The sequence below is a fragment of the Adiantum capillus-veneris genome, chromosome 24 (genome assembly GCF_014529385.1).
Source record: "Adiantum capillus-veneris isolate H3 chromosome 24, ASM1452938v2, whole genome shotgun sequence".
Classification (NCBI taxonomy): Eukaryota; Viridiplantae; Streptophyta; class Polypodiopsida; order Polypodiales; family Pteridaceae; genus Adiantum; species Adiantum capillus-veneris.
In genome coordinates, this window is record NC_140954.1 from 82,717,696 (window position 1) to 82,736,098 (window position 18,403).

The 18,403-nt window shown below is 41.2% G+C and overlaps 1 protein-coding gene across 2 annotated transcripts; it reads left to right on the plus strand.

Annotated features, from left to right (window-relative positions):
• The first annotated feature begins 6,953 nt into the window (after positions 1-6,953).
• Positions 6,954-10,595, plus strand: LOC147426676 (transcription factor TGA10-like). Of its 2 annotated transcripts, XM_086498537.1 has the most exons (4): positions 6,954-8,034; positions 8,439-8,692; positions 9,530-9,614; positions 10,155-10,291. In XM_086498537.1, the coding sequence occupies exons 1-3, from the start codon at positions 7,842-7,844 to the stop codon at positions 9,581-9,583; spliced, it is 501 nt and encodes a 166-aa protein (XP_086354663.1). In that variant the 5' UTR covers positions 6,954-7,841; the 3' UTR covers positions 9,584-9,614; positions 10,155-10,291. The 2 variants fall into 2 exon arrangements, with proteins under 2 accessions (XP_086354663.1, XP_086354662.1); XM_086498536.1 differs by lacking the exon at positions 9,530-9,614 and having other exon boundaries at positions 6,968-8,034; positions 10,155-10,595.
• The last annotated feature ends 7,808 nt before the right edge of the window (positions 10,596-18,403 follow it).

The following is an 18,403-nucleotide window of genomic DNA, read 5'->3' on the forward strand; positions in this document are numbered from 1 at the left end:
CTCTTGGCACTTCTTCGGGGGCATATGTTGATGCTTCTAGAACTATTGCCTTTTCTACCTCCTCTGGGAGAATACGTTAGTATTGTTGCCCGTACCTATCAACAAAAATGATATCCTTCCCCATTGCAGTTTCATAAGAGAATAAGTAAAGAATCTTGTCTTTGCTTAATTCGTTTGGGTAGGGTTCTTTGCAACGAAAGTAAGAGACTATTCCCTCACTCTCATGCTTGTAAATTCCCACATTCTCGTTATATGTAGAGACCCTGGTTGTTTTCTTATCGTACATAAAAAGCGCTCCAGGTCTATCAATGTTTGGAGGTGGTTCTTGAGTTTCTGAAACCATTTTTCCTTTCGCCACGTTATCTCCATATCTATTGTAATCCTCAGGGTTACTAACTATCAGATAGTGGTTTCCCTTTTCGTCTCGAAATCTATCTCCATCATCATAGACTCGAATTATCTCCAGTCTCTGAGCCGACCTTTCTTTAATACAAATACACTTGCGTCCTTGATAGTCGGAATAAACTAGGGCTCCTCTCGATTTTGTTACTTCTAAGAAGATTACAATGAACTTGGAATCGTTCAAAGGATTTAGGGAGGTGCTTCCTCCTGGCATTGGTCCGTCATTGGTGAAACCTCTTGGCTGTTGACTACCCATCATGAAGAAGGATTTGTCTGATGAAGTGTCAGTATCACTACCCTCTTCAATAATCAATGCTAGTGGATCTAGCCTTGCCTGAGATACACTCTCTTCGGTGGACACTAAGCTACCCTGATCACCTGCCACCTTTTGGTCTCTAAAAATGTATCTTCCTGATCTTAAATTCATCAAACTTAGCAATGCAACTGGTAAAGGATCAGTTTCCGCACAACTTCTTGCTTTGCCGCTGAATATACCTGTACACAAGCGTTTAATTTCGGCAATCGAATCAAAGCATTTAACCGCTAGAGGTGATTTTAGTAATGATTGGTGTAACTGGAGAGTTAACCTCAACCACTACTGTATTTTATACACTTCTGATGTTTTGGATTAGGTCTACTAATCTGGAACTGTACTTCCCTCGGATGTTGGTCAATTTACATGAAAAGTCTGAATTCAGTCTTTGCTCCGTCAAAAGGTCAAACAAGGTCCAAATTCACTTCTGAAAGAAGTTCTGGAACTCTTAAGTCAAGTGGAACATCACTGTATAACCTTAGTCAAATTTTCTCTTCACTAAGCCTCAGTAGACATCCTACGTGTAGGATGTCTCCCGCTCTGTTTTGCCTGGATTTTTGCACTATAGACTCCCCTTGATGTGCTGAGTCCACAACTGTTTTTACTTTTTGGTTTGGACACCTATAAGCTGGTCAATGGATCAGAAATCTATTCCAGCAGCCTGCTGTTGGTCTGACAAGTCAAATCAACTCCAATTTGGACCAAAAATTGACTAAGAGGCTTGCCTCAGGCTATACAACACCCTGCTATGCCTTCAGTCAGTTTCTGGCTTAACTTTCATGCATTAGACATTCTACATGTAGCATGTCTTATTGCTCAAAATGGCTTCAAATGCAAAGCACAGACTCCTCTTGGGATGCTGATCACTTTGGTATGCTCAAATATGGGTTTGGAGTGTTAGATCACCCAAAACACATCCTACATGTAGCATGTCTTTTTGGCCTGTTTGACCCCAGACTTGTGCCACACCTTCCCCTTGATGTCAGAAACCCAGTGCTATGCTTAGATTTTGGTTTGGATTTCAAAAGACCCCGATTTTAGTTGTTCTAGCCTTTTTCAGTCAAAAATGCTAAAGTCTGCTTAGAACTCAATTTTCACACCCAATTGAGATGAAACCTTTCTCAGTCACTCAATATATCATGCAGATCATGCTCATGCAGCCGTCCTATGCTTTTGGTCTTAAAATAATGCCTTGGCACAATTTGGGTAGGATGTCTGGCAATTTCTGTCTATCTGGCCTTATCCTGTCAAGATATGGTCAAATTTCCACTTTCCAGGTGAAAATAGGGTAAAACCTGCCTTCTGAACACACTGGTCAACTCAAAATTTCAAAATTCCCACCAGATCAGCCTGTAGACATCCTACACGTAGGATGTCTCCTGGCTTAAAAATTTACTTTTTTTCTGACAGAAATGCTCTTGATGCTCTGCAGCTCTATCATAAACACTCACAACAACTTCTGAACTTCATTTCAGCTTTCAAACACTCTTTTGCTTCTTTTACAACCTTGTGATGATCATAACAGCAAGTATAACATGCATGAAGTGCTCTAGATCATGAATCATGATGTCCTACTTACCCTACTCCTACTCATCATGTGAAATGGTGATAATGGTGTTTTGGTTGCTTTCTGGCCTCTCTGGACTCTCAAGCTCTCCTTTCACCGCTTCTACCACTCCAACTCCTACTCATCAACTCAACTAATACCTAAACCTATCTCAGTCTACCTAAGTCGACCTAAGTCGAAGGATCTCGGCCAGACACACGCTCCCTAGACTCCCTCTAAGACCTAGAGAGTCCTCCACTCTCTGATCCTATCTAAATGTAAAACGAGACTCTAGCAAGCCAGAGAATCCCTATCCTCAAGGACTAGTCTCGATCACCTACCTAGGGTTTTCGTCCTCGGCAGCGGTGCCAATGTTGAACGGATACGCCGCGACGGACGTCAGCACAGCGAGAACTCACCTAACAAGATTTGTCAGCTAAGGACGAAGCTCGACCCGCAGGCGCATGGAAGCAAGCATTGGGTGTCAATCTACACTCGACCGACTCTCGACTAATTCCTACAGAGGTCTCTACCCAATGTCTAAGCTACAACATTCAGGAGTGCTTAAGAGGAGATTTCCTACAACGCTTCCAAGAGCCAAATACCCATCAAACGGTCTCGAAACGCCACAGAACTTGAAGGAGACCCTACTAACACCAATAGGTCGCTCTCCCTAAGGTCCATGAACCAAAATCCCAACCCAAAACACCTAGTGCAAAAACACATAGGATGTTTGGTCAAAATTTGTAGGTCATTGTTTTTGAAAACTAAAGTGCCTAATGTGTAGCTCTACTCAATGCGAACGCGTGGATATGCTGAAATGCGAAAACGGATAACTTATGCTCACCGAATCACCAAATGAAGCTTGTAGGTCGAGCGCGCAAAACCGGACTGTACGCCCACAATGTAGGTATCGGCGCGTAGCTCTCGTCGGGGGCAACACGTTGCACTTCTCTGCACTCGATTTCGACCCCCGATATGCGCGTAGCATCAAGATGAAACTCTCAGTCTCTCTCTCGTCCACAGTACGCTCACTGACGGAGACAAAAACTTTTTAAAAATGACAAAAGGTTTTTCATTAAGGTCAAAAAGTGGTATAAATACCTTACAATCTCAAACCCTAATGTTCCAATTTAACCATCTACTCAATCTAAATGTCAAAACTGGGATACAATCTGAAAACTTCTGTAAGCCCCAATATTTACAAAGGTGAAGTGTCGGGTTTTCTCAATAATAAATAATTACGCCGAGCAATCATTTTCCGTAGGGTGTGTCCAGCTTCTAACAATAGCTCAAAGTGCAATTGATCATTACATGATAGCCTCTTAAATAGGCTTGGTAGTTTATATCCATTGGCTAGAGAGGTTGCATCCTTTTTCTATTGGACCATGTCATCATCTCAATTATCCTAGAGATAAGGGATCTTTCCCATGTGGTGCCACAAGTGTGGGCTTACCCTAACAAAAGTGACCCCCATATGCCCTCATTTTTTGCCCACCCGCTCAACTACTGCTCAAGTATAGATGCATACAATTGTGTCGGTGTGTGTCCAATCATAATAGTACGGTAGTTTCCATGCTCCATAGGATCACGTGCCTTGAAGATAGGCACAATAGTAGATGATTTCCAAGTCTCAGGTAGACCCTCACAAATAACATGATTGAATAGAATTGCAAGAACCTTTGCCAACATATCTCTAGCATGTATAAGGTGCTCTGCTACAAGCCCATCATGACTATATGCCCTCTTGGTCCTCATCCTGTCTCAATGGCCGTCTGTACCATCTCAGTGGTAAAGAAGGCAATTGTAGATGGGCATGGCTCATGAGGATTTGGAAGGGGTATCTATCCAGGGATTGTATATAAGGAAGTTGGATATTGAACCCACACATCAGGGGAAGTAATCACTCGGGGAGGAGAGTGCTCACGAAAGATACACCATGCCTCTCTTGAGTCTCTACTCAAGAACAAATGGTATAAGTCTCACTCCATTTGAGCTAGGAATGCTCACTTCTTCCATTGCACCACGCGCCGACTGGGACTCACTGTCCCCTAGGAGAAGATCTCTCAGAAGCTATGCTCTCATCTCTTTGCATTCCTCTTCATACCAATTGTTTTGAGGCATGCTTCTAGGACGGCGTTTCTAATTAGACTGAGTGTGTGGGTATGCCTCTATTGCCGCATCATGCAATGTCTCAGTCAGTAAAATGGTGATCTCCTATGTTGAGAGTCCTGGCCTTGCTACTGCACATAGGCAACCATAGATCTCCTCTTTATAAATGGAGTCAATCTATATTGTAAATGTATAGTAGCTATGTGTCCTCCCTCCTAACACGTGAGCTGTATTGTACTGAAAGAAGACTGAACGTGTCAAGAGAGCATGATCCACTACTACACCCACTGGTTTGGGTCCTACTATGAAATCTTGAATGCAGGGGATGAAGCTCAGTTGTGCCACGGCATAGTTCACTATGCTGGCCCCATGTATGTGTGGGAGACAAGCAAATCCAGCTGCGACACGAAATATTATACTCCATTAAGTATATGTGAGGCCCCCATTTCCATCAGATATCTCCCATACTTGGAGTGCTCCTCATCTTGTAAGCATCTCTCAAGCCCCACTTCGCTGGTATCTAGCTCTCTCAGTATCTCATCTGAGATATCATAAAAAGTAGTCTAATGATTTCTCACGCGGGCATTAAAGTCCCCCAAGAGAATGCCGTCACCATCTCTGGAGAACTCCCCTATATTCTTGTCTAATTCAGAGAAAGGGACTATCCTCTAGATGCGACACACACTGATGTGCTAGGGGCAAAGTATCATATAACAATGTACAAGAATCTTCCTGTCTCATCCATTAGTCTCACCCACATGCTCTGGCCTGATCATCTCTTCGAACAATGTGCACAAGCGACTGTAACTCCTCTCTGAATAGGACTCCTACTCCTCCTGACCCTCTGCCCCTGTGCTATCATCTCGTCTTTGCTCGTCACATGTGGCATAGGATGTCTTGGAGCTTGGTGTGTCTCTGAGTAAAAGACGATGTCCCTCCCTGTAAAGCTGTCCTCAAATGCCCCTACATCAAGGTGAAGTGACCCATTACAATTCCATGCTTCCATCTTTAATGTGGTCCCATAGGTCTCACACCATCATGCGGAGCGTCGCTCCAATATTAGCACCCTTCCATCTCGGTAAAAAAGAAATCTAGCCTTTTTCCCTTGCCGCTATAATATCCGGCATTACCTCCAGCATATGAGCAATCTGCAAGAGCAAGAGGTCATCTCCAAGAAAGATGCCCGTCTTCTTAAGAGTTGGCGTCTTCTTCAAAAAGTCTTTCTTCGCTTCCATGGAGGGGAAACGAAAAATAAGTGCCCTTTCCTTTGAGGTTTCCCCTTGCTTCCACTTTTCTTATTGCCCACTCTCTAGGCCCTCGACATATGCGTTGGCTCATTAACCCCCATCATAGTCATGAGTTCTTTTACCTCTTTATCAACATTATCTTGTTCTTTGAGGCCACAAATCCTTACGTGTAAGAAAGCACACAACACGCCTCCTTTGCTCCTCTTCTTGTGTGTGTGTGTGTGTGTGTGTGTGTGTGTGTGTGTGTGTGTGTGTGTGTGTGTGAGAGAGAGAGAGAGAGAGAGAGAGAGAGAGAGAGAGAGAGAGAGAGAAGGTTTCCCGCCCGCCTACGTGTATTGTGTTAGGGAGCTTTCTCGCGGCGTGCTATGCTCCACCTTCTCCTTCTTCTGCATGGTCCTCTTCCCACCGTTACATGCATGCAACCTCCACACCCTAGTCTCACTCAAACTCTGATACCAATGAGAGGCTTAGGGCCATGGAACCTTCTGCTCCACCTAGCCTTCATGCCTATTCTTATAGACATCCCCAATGTTGGTTCCCCATTAAGCCTTTCCCAACCGTAGGCCTCACATCTTAGATATTAGATAATGTTTAAAAAGAATTCAATTAAGTAAGCTCAACATATTCAAGCACCACTTCTTGCTCATCTATATTCATCAAGCATGTTTACCTATCACAATCACACATAAGATATATATCACAAATACCACCTAGTGAGACAATGTATGATTAATTCTCGTGTAGAGCACTTACCAAGGCAACACACATTTGTAATTTTGCATTCCCAAAATTTGTCATTATAAAGTGTAGAGTGCCAATTGAAACAATACTCATTCTTGTGTACATTGTTGATTTTGTCAACACAATCAATACACACAAAATCACCAATGCAACAATATGGTGTCGATTGCCAATTGAAGCAATATTGTTAACTTGTGCAAAATTGTCGAGTTAGGCCATACAATTGTGGACATTTCCTTTAAAACTAGGGGGTATGTTATGAAAAGATGAATTACATAGTGATTTTAATTATCAATCTGCCATGAACATTTTCGAGGCGCTTGTGCATAGAGAATCTAAGAGAGGGAATGGCCTCCGCGTTGCATCTCAGACAAGGTGGCACATGAGTCGTAGGCCGGAAGGTCATCCTGCAATAAACGAAGATGAAATATGGCTTGGCTTTGTGTCCATGCGACATAGGCCTTATTAGTTGTTCAAATCTCACAAAATGGGACCAGCCTCTAGGACCACTAGAGCAACTTGCACACCTGCAAGTTGCTAGGAGTGAAAGTTGCACAACACCAGCTTGCAAAGAGAGCCAGCCCGCAACTTGCAAGTTGCAAGCCACTGGCCAGCTTGAAAGGCGCGATAAGTCGCAGGTATGAAATACGAAATGCAGTTTGTCGCAGAGCAGCGCCTGCAGAGGAGTCTAGCGTGCGCGGCACGAAGAGGAAACTCTCTCTCTCTCTCTCAGTGTCAACGAGTGTGTGTGTCTGTGGGCGGGAGAGAGAGAGAGAGAGAGAGGTGCTCGGGACTCAGGGTTTTACCTGTTTGACCTTTCTTCTTGTCGGCCTCTGCAAGAGGGTACCGTCTCTTTCTAGCGAGAGTCACGACCCATTGATATGCGTGTGCGTGCGCGCCCACCTCTAATGAGAGAGAGAGAGAGAGAGAGAGAGAGAGAGGGATCGGAGGCGGGGACCCATGCAAACTGGTACTCTAGAGTCTAGTGCTGGATCATCAACGCAGAGAGCAGAAGAAAACAAAAGCTCTCATAATCATGTGAGCTTGGCGATGGGCTACTAAAATACCTCTCTCTCACACACACACACGCACGGGCGCGCGCACACACACACTCGCATCTCCCAATGGCATGCCTGACATTATGATAAAAGGGAACTGCCCTTTGGCCTCTTTTCACGACAAAACCATGAGATTTCCAGTTGTCCGCACAGATATTGCAAGCTACAATATAAGCCCTTCTTGACGAAGCATGGCTAACCAGATTGCCCCGCCTTTGAATGAACAAAGGCCAGAACAAAGCTTATGTGGGAAATGTCTTCACTGGGAGGTTTCAATCCTTCTGAAGGAGAGTTAGCGGCCTCAACCGCAGCTAAAGCTGAGTTTGATACATTGTGTGCATGTGCGTGCACACGCTCAGCCACGTGAATGCATACAAGTACATCTTGTGCAAGTAAGAACTCTCACATTCTCGCATCTCCCAATGGCATGCCTGAAGAGGTCTTCCAGAGATGCGTGGTGGGATGCATGGCAGTCTAACATCAACAAGATAAGAATTACAATGATGTCAAACAGCTTGGAGTCAGATTTTCAAAAGGTTCTGAGCGATTGTTTTGATGCTTACAAGAAGCATATGCATGAAACCTCTAAAGATGAAGCTCTTGCTGTCATTTCAGGCAAGTTTTTCAATAAATACAAATTCCAATCTCTTTGAACTTTCATCTCTTTTTGTTTGGAGTTTTTGGTGTGGCCATCTCACCACCATCATGCAAACTGTGATTTTTGGCGCATTGTGTCGCTTGGGATGCCGTTGGTAAATTTCTCAGTTGTTGTCAGCTTATTCTTTTGTGCTTCAAGGTATACCTTGTCTCTGTTTTTTTGTACATGCATAGAAACCTATAAGTACGCTTGATAATGCAAGCAATTAGGTACTCAAGTTGATCTGCTCACTTCGACTTAAGCTATGGTAGTGCTGAAGCAATGCTGAAACAAGGACACCGAAATACGGCCTTGAAGCACTTGGTTGTTCTCTGGCAAGCGAGTATGTGCTTGTGGTGTAATCATCTCTTTAACAATGTAGGTGATGGGTGCACCCCTATTGAAATTGCGTTTATGTGGATGGGAAGGTGGAGGCCAACGTCAGCAATAATTCTTGTGTATTCCACGATGGGAATAGATCCAGTAGGAGTGGCAAAGGGGTGTCCTGTGAATGCAGTCCAGCATTCCACCTTTGGACATACCCTCAATGAGCAGCAGCTCTCTGAACTTCATGCTCTTCAAGCGCATAATTTCCAGGCTGAGTCAACGTTATCGAAGCAACTAGCTGTGGTCCAGGTAAGGCACACTGCTTGCTTTGCATTATGGTAATGCCACATTCTGTCCACAATTGCATCAGTCTTTATTTGAGTTTCCGCTTCAGCTGTATGAGTCCATTTACTGCCTTTTGGTGCTGGTGAATTTCATCTTTGTCTTTGTCAGTGCAATGTGTGTCAGTTAACTTGTTGGCGCCAAAGTTTGGCTTTTTGGGCTTGCTTGGCTGCCTCTAGCGGCTCATGATGTCTTTTAGGCCGGGTTCACATCAATTGGGTGGAAGAAAGCACAGCTGGAGCCTCTTCTAGGCGGAAGGCCATGAGATCTCTTTCTTCCACCCTAGTGTTCACATAAGGGTGGAGGAAGGAGATGCTCTTAATGGTGGGCCAGAGATGGTGGAGGCAATCCCATTGGCTCCTTTTTGCTGTGTCAGGGGTGGAAGAGAGTTTGGGCTAGGGCGGGAGGCCGGAAGAGTGAAGGGGGGGGGGGGGGTTTGGTGTGGGAGAAAGAAGAGCTCTTTCTTCCATGACGTGGCAGAAACTTTTGTTTCTTCCACCGCCTTATGTGAACCCCATTCCTTTTCCTAAGCTGTGATTGGTTGGAACCTTCACAGCGGAGCTTCCGCCGCTTGACGTGAACCCAACCTTAATTCTTGCACCGTTCATAAAATGCAAGACTGTTGCAACCACAAGGAGATACTTAAGAGTATAAACCTCATTGTCTATCTTGTTGGAGGCAACATTATTCTCCATCCACCATCTCTAGCTCTACATTGAATACATGTTCATTGTTTTGTAGTCGTCGATGTTTCTCTACATTGACAATGCTGTGTAGTTTCTATATTTACTCAAGTACTCTCAGGTGTCCGGACGTGCCACTGCAATTACATTGCGAGAGAATATGCCTCATCGATGAAGGGCATGCAAAGTGCAATCTCACAATCGTGGTAAGTAGTTGGAGGCAAAGTGGTTGTCTAAATACTTGAAGAGGATGGTGTTCAAAGAGGCTCTCCACATTGGCACCTGCTGTGTGTTTGCTGGCTCCCCATCAGCAAAAAAGCCAACCGCATATTCGTGGTCAATCATGTTTTCTCCATCCGTGAGTGCCAATGGCCATAAGGGCATAAACTTTTTTTCATACCAATGAGTATATGCAAGGATGTGAAATATGCAAAGGCTTGTTTCTTGAAAATGAGTATATGCAAGGAGGTGAAATGCATCACTTCTGACAAATAAGTGAAGAGGCCATGCGAAGATGTATTTATACATATGTATGTGTGTAAATACATACATGCTACACCCACTTTAGTCAAGTGGATTTTTCTGCTTTTACATGGCATGCTCGTTTCAAATTCACTAAACACCATGAGCTGGTCTTTGCACGTGATCTGTCTGACTGGTTTTCACTAGTTTTTAGCGGAATGTCTATTGATTTTTATGGTTTCTTTCTGGTCTTGTGCGCTTGTTAATTGTCTGTTCGGATGTAGATGCGTTTGGTAGAGCAGAATGCCGTGACTTTGCTACACATAGAACAACCGAAGAGTGATCATATGAACGATTTGTCAGATTTTCAAAAGCTGGTAGATGCAAGACTTCTGGATCTGCAGAGTCTTCTACTAAAGGCTGATGATCTTCGGTTACATACATTGAGAGGGCTTTTGGATCTTCTTACTCCAGCTCAAGGTGCATTTTGCCTTGTTAGAGCTTTTGAGCTTGTGTTTTCATTACGATCTCTAACTGCATATATGTAACTTTTTCTGTTGGCTAACATCGGAGTTGAAATACTGACACAGAAAATAATTTGGTCCTTTAATCAAAATAGATTCCAAGTGTAAACGGCCCATCAGAGTAATAAAAGGTTTGTGTGTGAGTGCAAAGGAGACACTCTGCTGTAAGTTTTTCAATGAGGGTTTGATTGGTGCCTGTCTTGCAAATGTGTCTCTTAAGGATTCAAGGTTTCAAAATCTTCATAAAATCTCTTGTAATCTGCGGGTTATCGGTGAATTGATGTGTTGCTTAAATCTTATTGAAACGAAGATCCAAGTACATATAAATCTATCTGTCGTTGCAGCAGAGGCCAGGTATATTAATGATGATGTGATCAATTAAGCCAGGCTAAAAAAGGGTTTATCTTGAGGGTACCCTTTATTATTTTACTTATTGATTGGACGAAAACTCGTTTTGTTTAGTTTGTCAATTGATGGATCTTTTCATTTCACAGCCTTAGATGGCTCGATTTTCCTTTCATTTTATTCTTGATAATGCCAATGTGAACCTTCACCTTGTTTATAAATGCTGAAAATTTTCATCATTTGCCCTCCCATTGTCGATAGAGATATGTTGCTTCTATACATGTACAAAATGAAGGGGCTTCTTCTGTAGCTAGAGATTGTGCTTTGCATTTTGTACTTGTTTTTCTATCTACAAAATTGAACATCTAGTTACTGTTCTGGCTGTTAAGGGCCCTAGCAAAGGGGTTGAATGCAAATTGTAAAGCTTTTGCCAGTTGGGGAATGTCACATATCACCCAAAAGAAGGGGGGAGGGGGGATTTACTAGTGTTGAAGCTGTCAATATTGTGTGAATTTTATTACATCACATACATGCCAAAATGTTCGAAGATTTCCAAGTAAGGTAGCAGCTGACCCATGAAAGAATTGTCTTCTCATTGGCATCAATCGAGGGTGGAACAATAGTTCGAAGGGTTTACACAACTCTCATATAGAGTATCATCAACAAAAATGTCAATCAAATTGAGATGCCTTTGTGGCAAGGGCTAGGTGCTTGAATAAGGCTACTGTACTTGGATTATTTGAATGGCAGATTTTGCTTCTTACATGGCTAGCATCCATTGTATCTCTAGGTCAATAAAAAATCAAAGTAAGACATTTGTGTCTCCTTTATTATATCCAGTACATCATCGCCACTTGCAAGTGGCTGAATTTCAATTTAGAGCCTTTCTAACAATAATCTCAAGAAATCAGTCAATGTCGTAAATGAACAGAGTACCAAGCAGAAAGCTTCAAGCTTTTATGTTTTGGGGATGTTTGTAAGCAACTTAAGGAATAGCAAATAGATCAAGTGTAAGTGCTAGCATAGTCTATGTCATCCTATACTCATGCTACTTGTGAAAATTAAACAATGTTTTCCTTTAAATTATGAGAAATTCTAGTATCATCCATCTCCCTAGCAATTTTCTTAACTAAAGTGACTAATTGATGCCTTGCTCACTATGCTCCGCATACACATGTCTCGAGCTTCTCTCACATCTAGTATAGACAATTTGCACACCAATTTCACTAATTTTTAATGGTAAGGTGGCTACCATGTCACTTATCTGTTCACAAACTATTGCATTAGCTTCTGCCTTGACCTTGTTCTCCATGCTTTCTACTTGCATAGAATTTGCATAATAGAAACTTTCAAGCCTTCCTTTTCTTAACAACCACATTGGTTGTATAATTTGACACTTTGTGTAACTAGGCTAGATCTTTGAACTTTACAAGTTCGACCTTTGAACTATTGTTCTATCCAAAACTCTGCTTTAGAGTGAGTCCAGGTCGTGTGGCTATATGGTCATAGGGTGCTTCCTAAGAGCTAGTTAAAACTCTTGTTATGATTATAATAAATAGAAAAATAATTTGGGAGGTGTATCGGTGACTGATTGTACACAGAGCCCTTTAGAGCACCTACAATGAAGATCAAATATGAGCCTAGCTACAAGAATCTTCCAAAGGGGATCCTGTGGCACTTTAGTCGTATATTCTCTAAAAATATAATAATTTAGGCTTAATGTAGTCTATGATAATAAGAGGTAAATGAGAAAAACTCTATGTTCATTTGGCCATAAGATACTTTCCTATGCATAGATTTTTGTGTGTGTTGTAATGTCTAATAAGGGGTTTCATTAAAGGAGGTGTGTTGTAATACTTGATAGGGTGAGTTTGGCACTAGGATGCATACATATGCATATATTCCTATGGGTGTTGTAATGTTTGACGAGGGAAGTTTAATGATGGATGCATATTTTTTTATGTGAGTTGCAAGATGAGTTTGGCCAACAGGTATTTTCCAAGGTCTACAATATATCCTTGGAAGATGCTTTGCAGAGAGTTTCCTATGGTCATTTTTTCATAGGGTTGTATGGCCTTTTGGTAGAGCCTCTCTTCAAAATATAGTATTGGGTAGTCTACCCTATAAAAGGATGCAAACATAGCTGACTACTTTGAAAAAAATGGCATTGAGAGGTGGAGCTCATTTCTTCTTGATTAAGTTTATTTTAAAAATGTATTTGTTTAAAGAGAAAATATTTAATTTGGGAAATGCTTGAGAACGGTAGAGCTTATTGTCCTTTTCCAATAGTGTCTCTTAAGTGTGAATGTGCATAGATGATGCATGTTGAGAGAGAGAGAGAGAGAGAGAGAGAGAGAGAGAGAGAGAGAGAGATTTTATTATCGTCCTCGGAGGTCAAACATGACCTATGGGACCAAGGTTACATGCGATGTAGTATGTGTGCAGTTGATGAGTGATTCTCGATGCTCTTAAATTGTGGTGATGAGAGTCGCAATGGAGAGCCCACACTGTGGCTAGGAGAGGAAAGTGTGTAGGTCTAAGTCATGGTTGAAAATGTGAGGGAAGCAAGTTCGGATGTGACCAAAAGCTGAGCACTCTAGTAGTGTGTGGTACTCAAACTCTCAAACTTGCAGTGACCATAATGTGCACAATCGATTTGACTTTTATCCATCGTCTCAACGCCCTATCTCACATTGAAGGGTGGGGGAGCTAAGCCGAATGATTGCGAGAGTCCGTATCTTTGACAAGGGGATAGCGAAGAACATGCTTTTGTAATTGGATGGATGGAGTAATGTATGAAATGTGACCCACCGGATTCCTCTCAAGTTGCAATACATTGGCGTTGTAGAAAAGCTTCATTCACTTGGGAGTCTATTGAGGCATCATGTAGAAAGTGTAATGCATCCCATCTCCCAAACCACTTCTTTATGTCTTGCATCCATCCCATGCTCAAGATCTTGCTTTTATGCATCTTTTGAACTTTTTTGCTTGCTTTCCATGCAACCGCAGGAAGTTGATGTGAGGCATCTTTAGCAAAGCACAATCATGCCACTTGTGATTGGCCAAAATCTCAATGCCAAGGCACTTCAAGTGTCTCATTGTTGTACACAATGCATGGCTTCTATATATGGTTGATTTTCACAAGCATAACCTTTGTTTTGGATTCATTCACAATTAGTCCACTATGTAAGCAAAAGTTCTCAAGGACAACGATAAGCTTTTGTGCATCCTCTAAAGTGTGTGCTAGAAGCACTACATCATATGCATACAACAACAACATGATTACTGCATTGCAAATAGTGACCTCTTCAATGTCTTCTTCTTGCATAAAGTCAAGTATCATTTGTTCCAATTGATCGATGCATAGACCAAAGAGAGTTGGTGACAACGGACATCTTATCATGTGCAATTGACACATCACCTTCTCATAGATTTGAGAAATCACAAGCATAAATTCACTTAACACTTGGAGTTCTTCCATTCTTAAATTGCTACATGGAATCATATCAAAGACTTTTTTGAAGTCCACAAAGCAACAATACAATCGCTTGCCTTTTAACCTACTTTCCTCCATGAGAACACAAAGAGTGACAAGATGATCAATGGTGCTATGGCATCGACAAAAACCCGCTTGTCCTCTTGCATGCTTACCATCTTCTTCAAACCAATCACACAATTCTATCTCCATTATGCACCCAAATAACTTTTCCATAAGAGACCCAATCATTATAGTCTGATAGTTGTTTACATTCTTTACATCCTCTCCTTTATGCAAAGACTTGATCTAATTAGTACTTTAATCACAAGGCATACCATGTTGAAGTGCAAGGTTTAATATATTACACATCCACTCATGTGTAAAATCTCCTGTTCATTTAATTATTTCTGGCTTGATACCTTGAAAATGTTCCCCTTTGCGAGTGTCCAACTTTTTGAGCCCACCGCACACATCCTCAACAATGAAAAAAAGAGGACATACATGTGAGTGAAAGTGAACCATAAAACAATATCTTTCTAGCATTTGATTTCTCATATTGATGCTACAATGTGTGTACGTATCCATAAGACTCAAGTCAGCAAAACTCTCAACCCGCTTGTTCTTCAAGTTTTTCTAAAATCTTTCACATGCGCGTGCCTTTTCTTGGACTTGAAAAAATTGATTCTTGACTTCCCATGTTCTTCTCTTCTTTTGAATCAATGTCTTCTTTGTATGCCAATGACTTTGATAGTTGTCTTTATCCATAGTTGCATCTAGCTTTATCAAGGACTTTCGAGCATCTTGACATTCTTTATCAAACCACCTTTTGCATGATCTACCTTTGTTGATACCCTAGATATGCTATATGGCAAAGCATTCTTTGACACAAGAACAAATAACTTTTTTGAAAGCTTCCCATTAGTTTTCAATGGTGGTCATATTGTAGATTTGTCATCGATAACTTTTGCTCAACCGTTTCTATATCATCAGTACCCATTTAAAATCCATACGAAGAGATAACTTCTCTTCCCTTTGTCCGAGATTATCATGCTTAGTCATTTCTCCATTGTCCAAGCATAAAACTCTTTATACAATACATAATGGCTTCTGAGATTAGTATATAGTCAATCACACTATCCCCATTGTGTCTTCTACATGTAAATCCATCAGTTCCACTCCACAAAGATATACCATTGGAAATGAGCATACTCATGCTACCGCACATGTGTAAAAGTAGCTTTTATAGTGATATGGCTCTTCCTCATCCATTGAAATATGACGATATAAGTGAACTTCCTCCAAATCCCTTGAAATGTATGGCATATCAAATTTTTGAGTATCATGTTGCAATGCTTTTGTGCAAGCATTCATATCCCCAAAGACAATAACATCTTTGCCTTTAATATAAGCAATGTCCTCCTCTAAATTAAAAAATGGCCGATCTCTATCCATGCAAGCATAAAACGGGGAATGATGCAAACAGCTACAAAAATGGGTGCCCTTTTTGGTGTCATAATTTTCAACCATACATAACATTTGTGCCTATCATTTGCACACTCTCCTATTCATACGATTTTTCATGTAAGTTCTTTACATAAATTCTTGCATAGGTATTCTTACATGCTCTAGAATCTTTGAGAAAGCCTAAAATCGTCATAACATCTAAGTTATCTCCTAGATATTGTGATTCAAAATACTCAAGCAAGTTGGATATGGCCTACAAACTTTTTTTTACCTGCACACTCTCCTATTCATACGATTTTTCATGTAAGTTGTTTACATAAATTCTTGCATAGGTATTCTTACATGTTCTAGAACCTTTGAGAAAGTCTAAAAACTCATCATAACATCTAAGTTATCTCCTAGATATTGTGATTTAAAAGACTCAAGCGAGTTGGATATGGACTATAAACTTTCTTTACTTGCACACTCTCCTATTCATAATTTTTGTCATGTAAGTTGTTTACATAAATTCTTGCATAGGCATGGCAATGTTGCCAACATGTTTGGGTTGATTTCATTGAACCTCCCCCCTAGCCGCATGAACCTGAGTGCATTCTTGACTACCATGATTTACGTACTCGTTGTCATGTACATTGGAGAGGGGGAATGGGGAACACACCCAAAACACACAAAGACTGCCACTCAGGGCATTCACAACACCCATGTCCCCTCAAAAACACCTTCCCAAGAGACAAATTACACTAGCAAACCACTGTTTGCACACAAACCAACTCTCTCTCTCTCTCTCTCTCTACGAGATGACTTGAACTCTGTTGTACATAGTCGGCACCATACATCCACATTTGTCAAGATCAACAACCCACATACATTTCATAGCTCATTTTAGACCACGGACCGCTGCCCACAGACAACACTTTTCTCTCACTCTCTTTATGCGCGTAGAAAATGGCCCAAGGGGCACACTTGCTCACACACATCGGCACCACAACATGAAAGCAGAAGAAGTAGAGAAGGGGACAGGGGAAATGATGCTCGAGAAATGGCTATGGAAGCTTGGTCACACTCAAAACCACATGTACAAGATGCTCTCTCAGCATCCCAGGCTCATCCCTCAACTCTTGGACACCAAACCCAAAACAAACACTACTCCAGGATCTGCACGCACAACTCTCTGCAAGCCCTCGGGCCACAAAGTCCTAGGGCTGTTAGATGCTTTATTGCAACAAGTATATAAGGCTAGATAAAAACATTGGAGTAGAGATGATTGACCTATCTTTATCCGAAAGTTGAGAGACAAAGTTAGAAATTGTGTAAGAAACTAATCAAGACTTCCCAAGCATTGAAAGAGCATCTATCATCCCTCTAGTCTCTAGAAAAAAATAGTAGAGAGTTGAGCTTGAAACACCTAAGGCAAAGATGGTTGGAACATCCCCTCAAACAAAAATCAAAACAAAACCACAAAAAAAGCAGAAATAAATACTCAACCACAAAGAATCAATGAACTAGATGTCAACTAGATGATCGAGTGGTTGCAAATACTAACTTGAGATCACATTTTATCGCACCTATCCTAGAAATAGAGGATCCATGGCCAAATGAGTTATGGGAAGTGATAAGAAGATTTAAGGAAGGAAGCATAATGTAAAAATATGCTTTGAGGAAGAAAGCATAATGTACAAATATGCTCCTATTCTTGAGATAAAACTAGAACATGAATATCAAAACCTAAACATTCGGTAATTTTATGGTACCATGCATTGGATATGCGGCATCCAAAGAGAATAAACTACACTTATTTAAAACCCTACCATCATACATGGGAGAGCATGAATCCAAATCAAAAGTGACAGTTGTAACCTCAAAATGGAAAGCAATGCCATATCTAATCAATTTGAGGAGTTTATAAGAATCATTGTCTACTCCTATCCAATGTACAATAATGCTAGCAAAATTGCTTAAGATTAGACCACATGTGTGGGCCAAAGTAGGTAGAAATTAGAAAAATTGGGAATCAATTTTCCATTCAAAAATATGGAATTGGAGCTGAAGGAAACAAAACACAAAAGACAAAAGAACACAGAGCCAATGACTTTAAACAAAGTGGGTGATTATTGTAAAGGAGAGAAAGAAAACACAATATTTCCTTTGGAATACAAAAACTTGACAAAGCATTAGCTATTCTTGATAGTGGACTGGGTGTAGCCATAGCTACCAAGGAAATTTGGAAAAAGTAGACTCAAAGAAAATCGGCATGAAATTACAACTCGATTACAGCTATGTTGAAAAGCCTATGGGGGTGCTAGAGAAATTAGTAGTCACATTATGGGGTGGAGCCGAATTTGAACATACATTTGAATTATTGGATTTTGGAAAGGACAACAATTTGAATGTCATTTTGGGATGTACATTCATGCAATAGATCAAAATGGTTCATTATTGGGGTTATGACCACATCTACTTAGCAAGACAAAATGACTACAAGAGTAGGCCTCAAAGATCATTTCTATATAATACTTCTGGATGTATGGGGCATCTCATTGTGGTGACCTGCTCAATCAAGATTCAAAGTTAGAGAGGACAGCAAGGGATGATACATATGTATTGTAACCCATCCCCAAGCATCTTTTTGAACCTCTTGGGTGGACTCAAATACTGACTACATTGGATGTCTATGTAAATAAAATAACCCCTACCAAGTTTTTTGACGATGATGGATGCAACA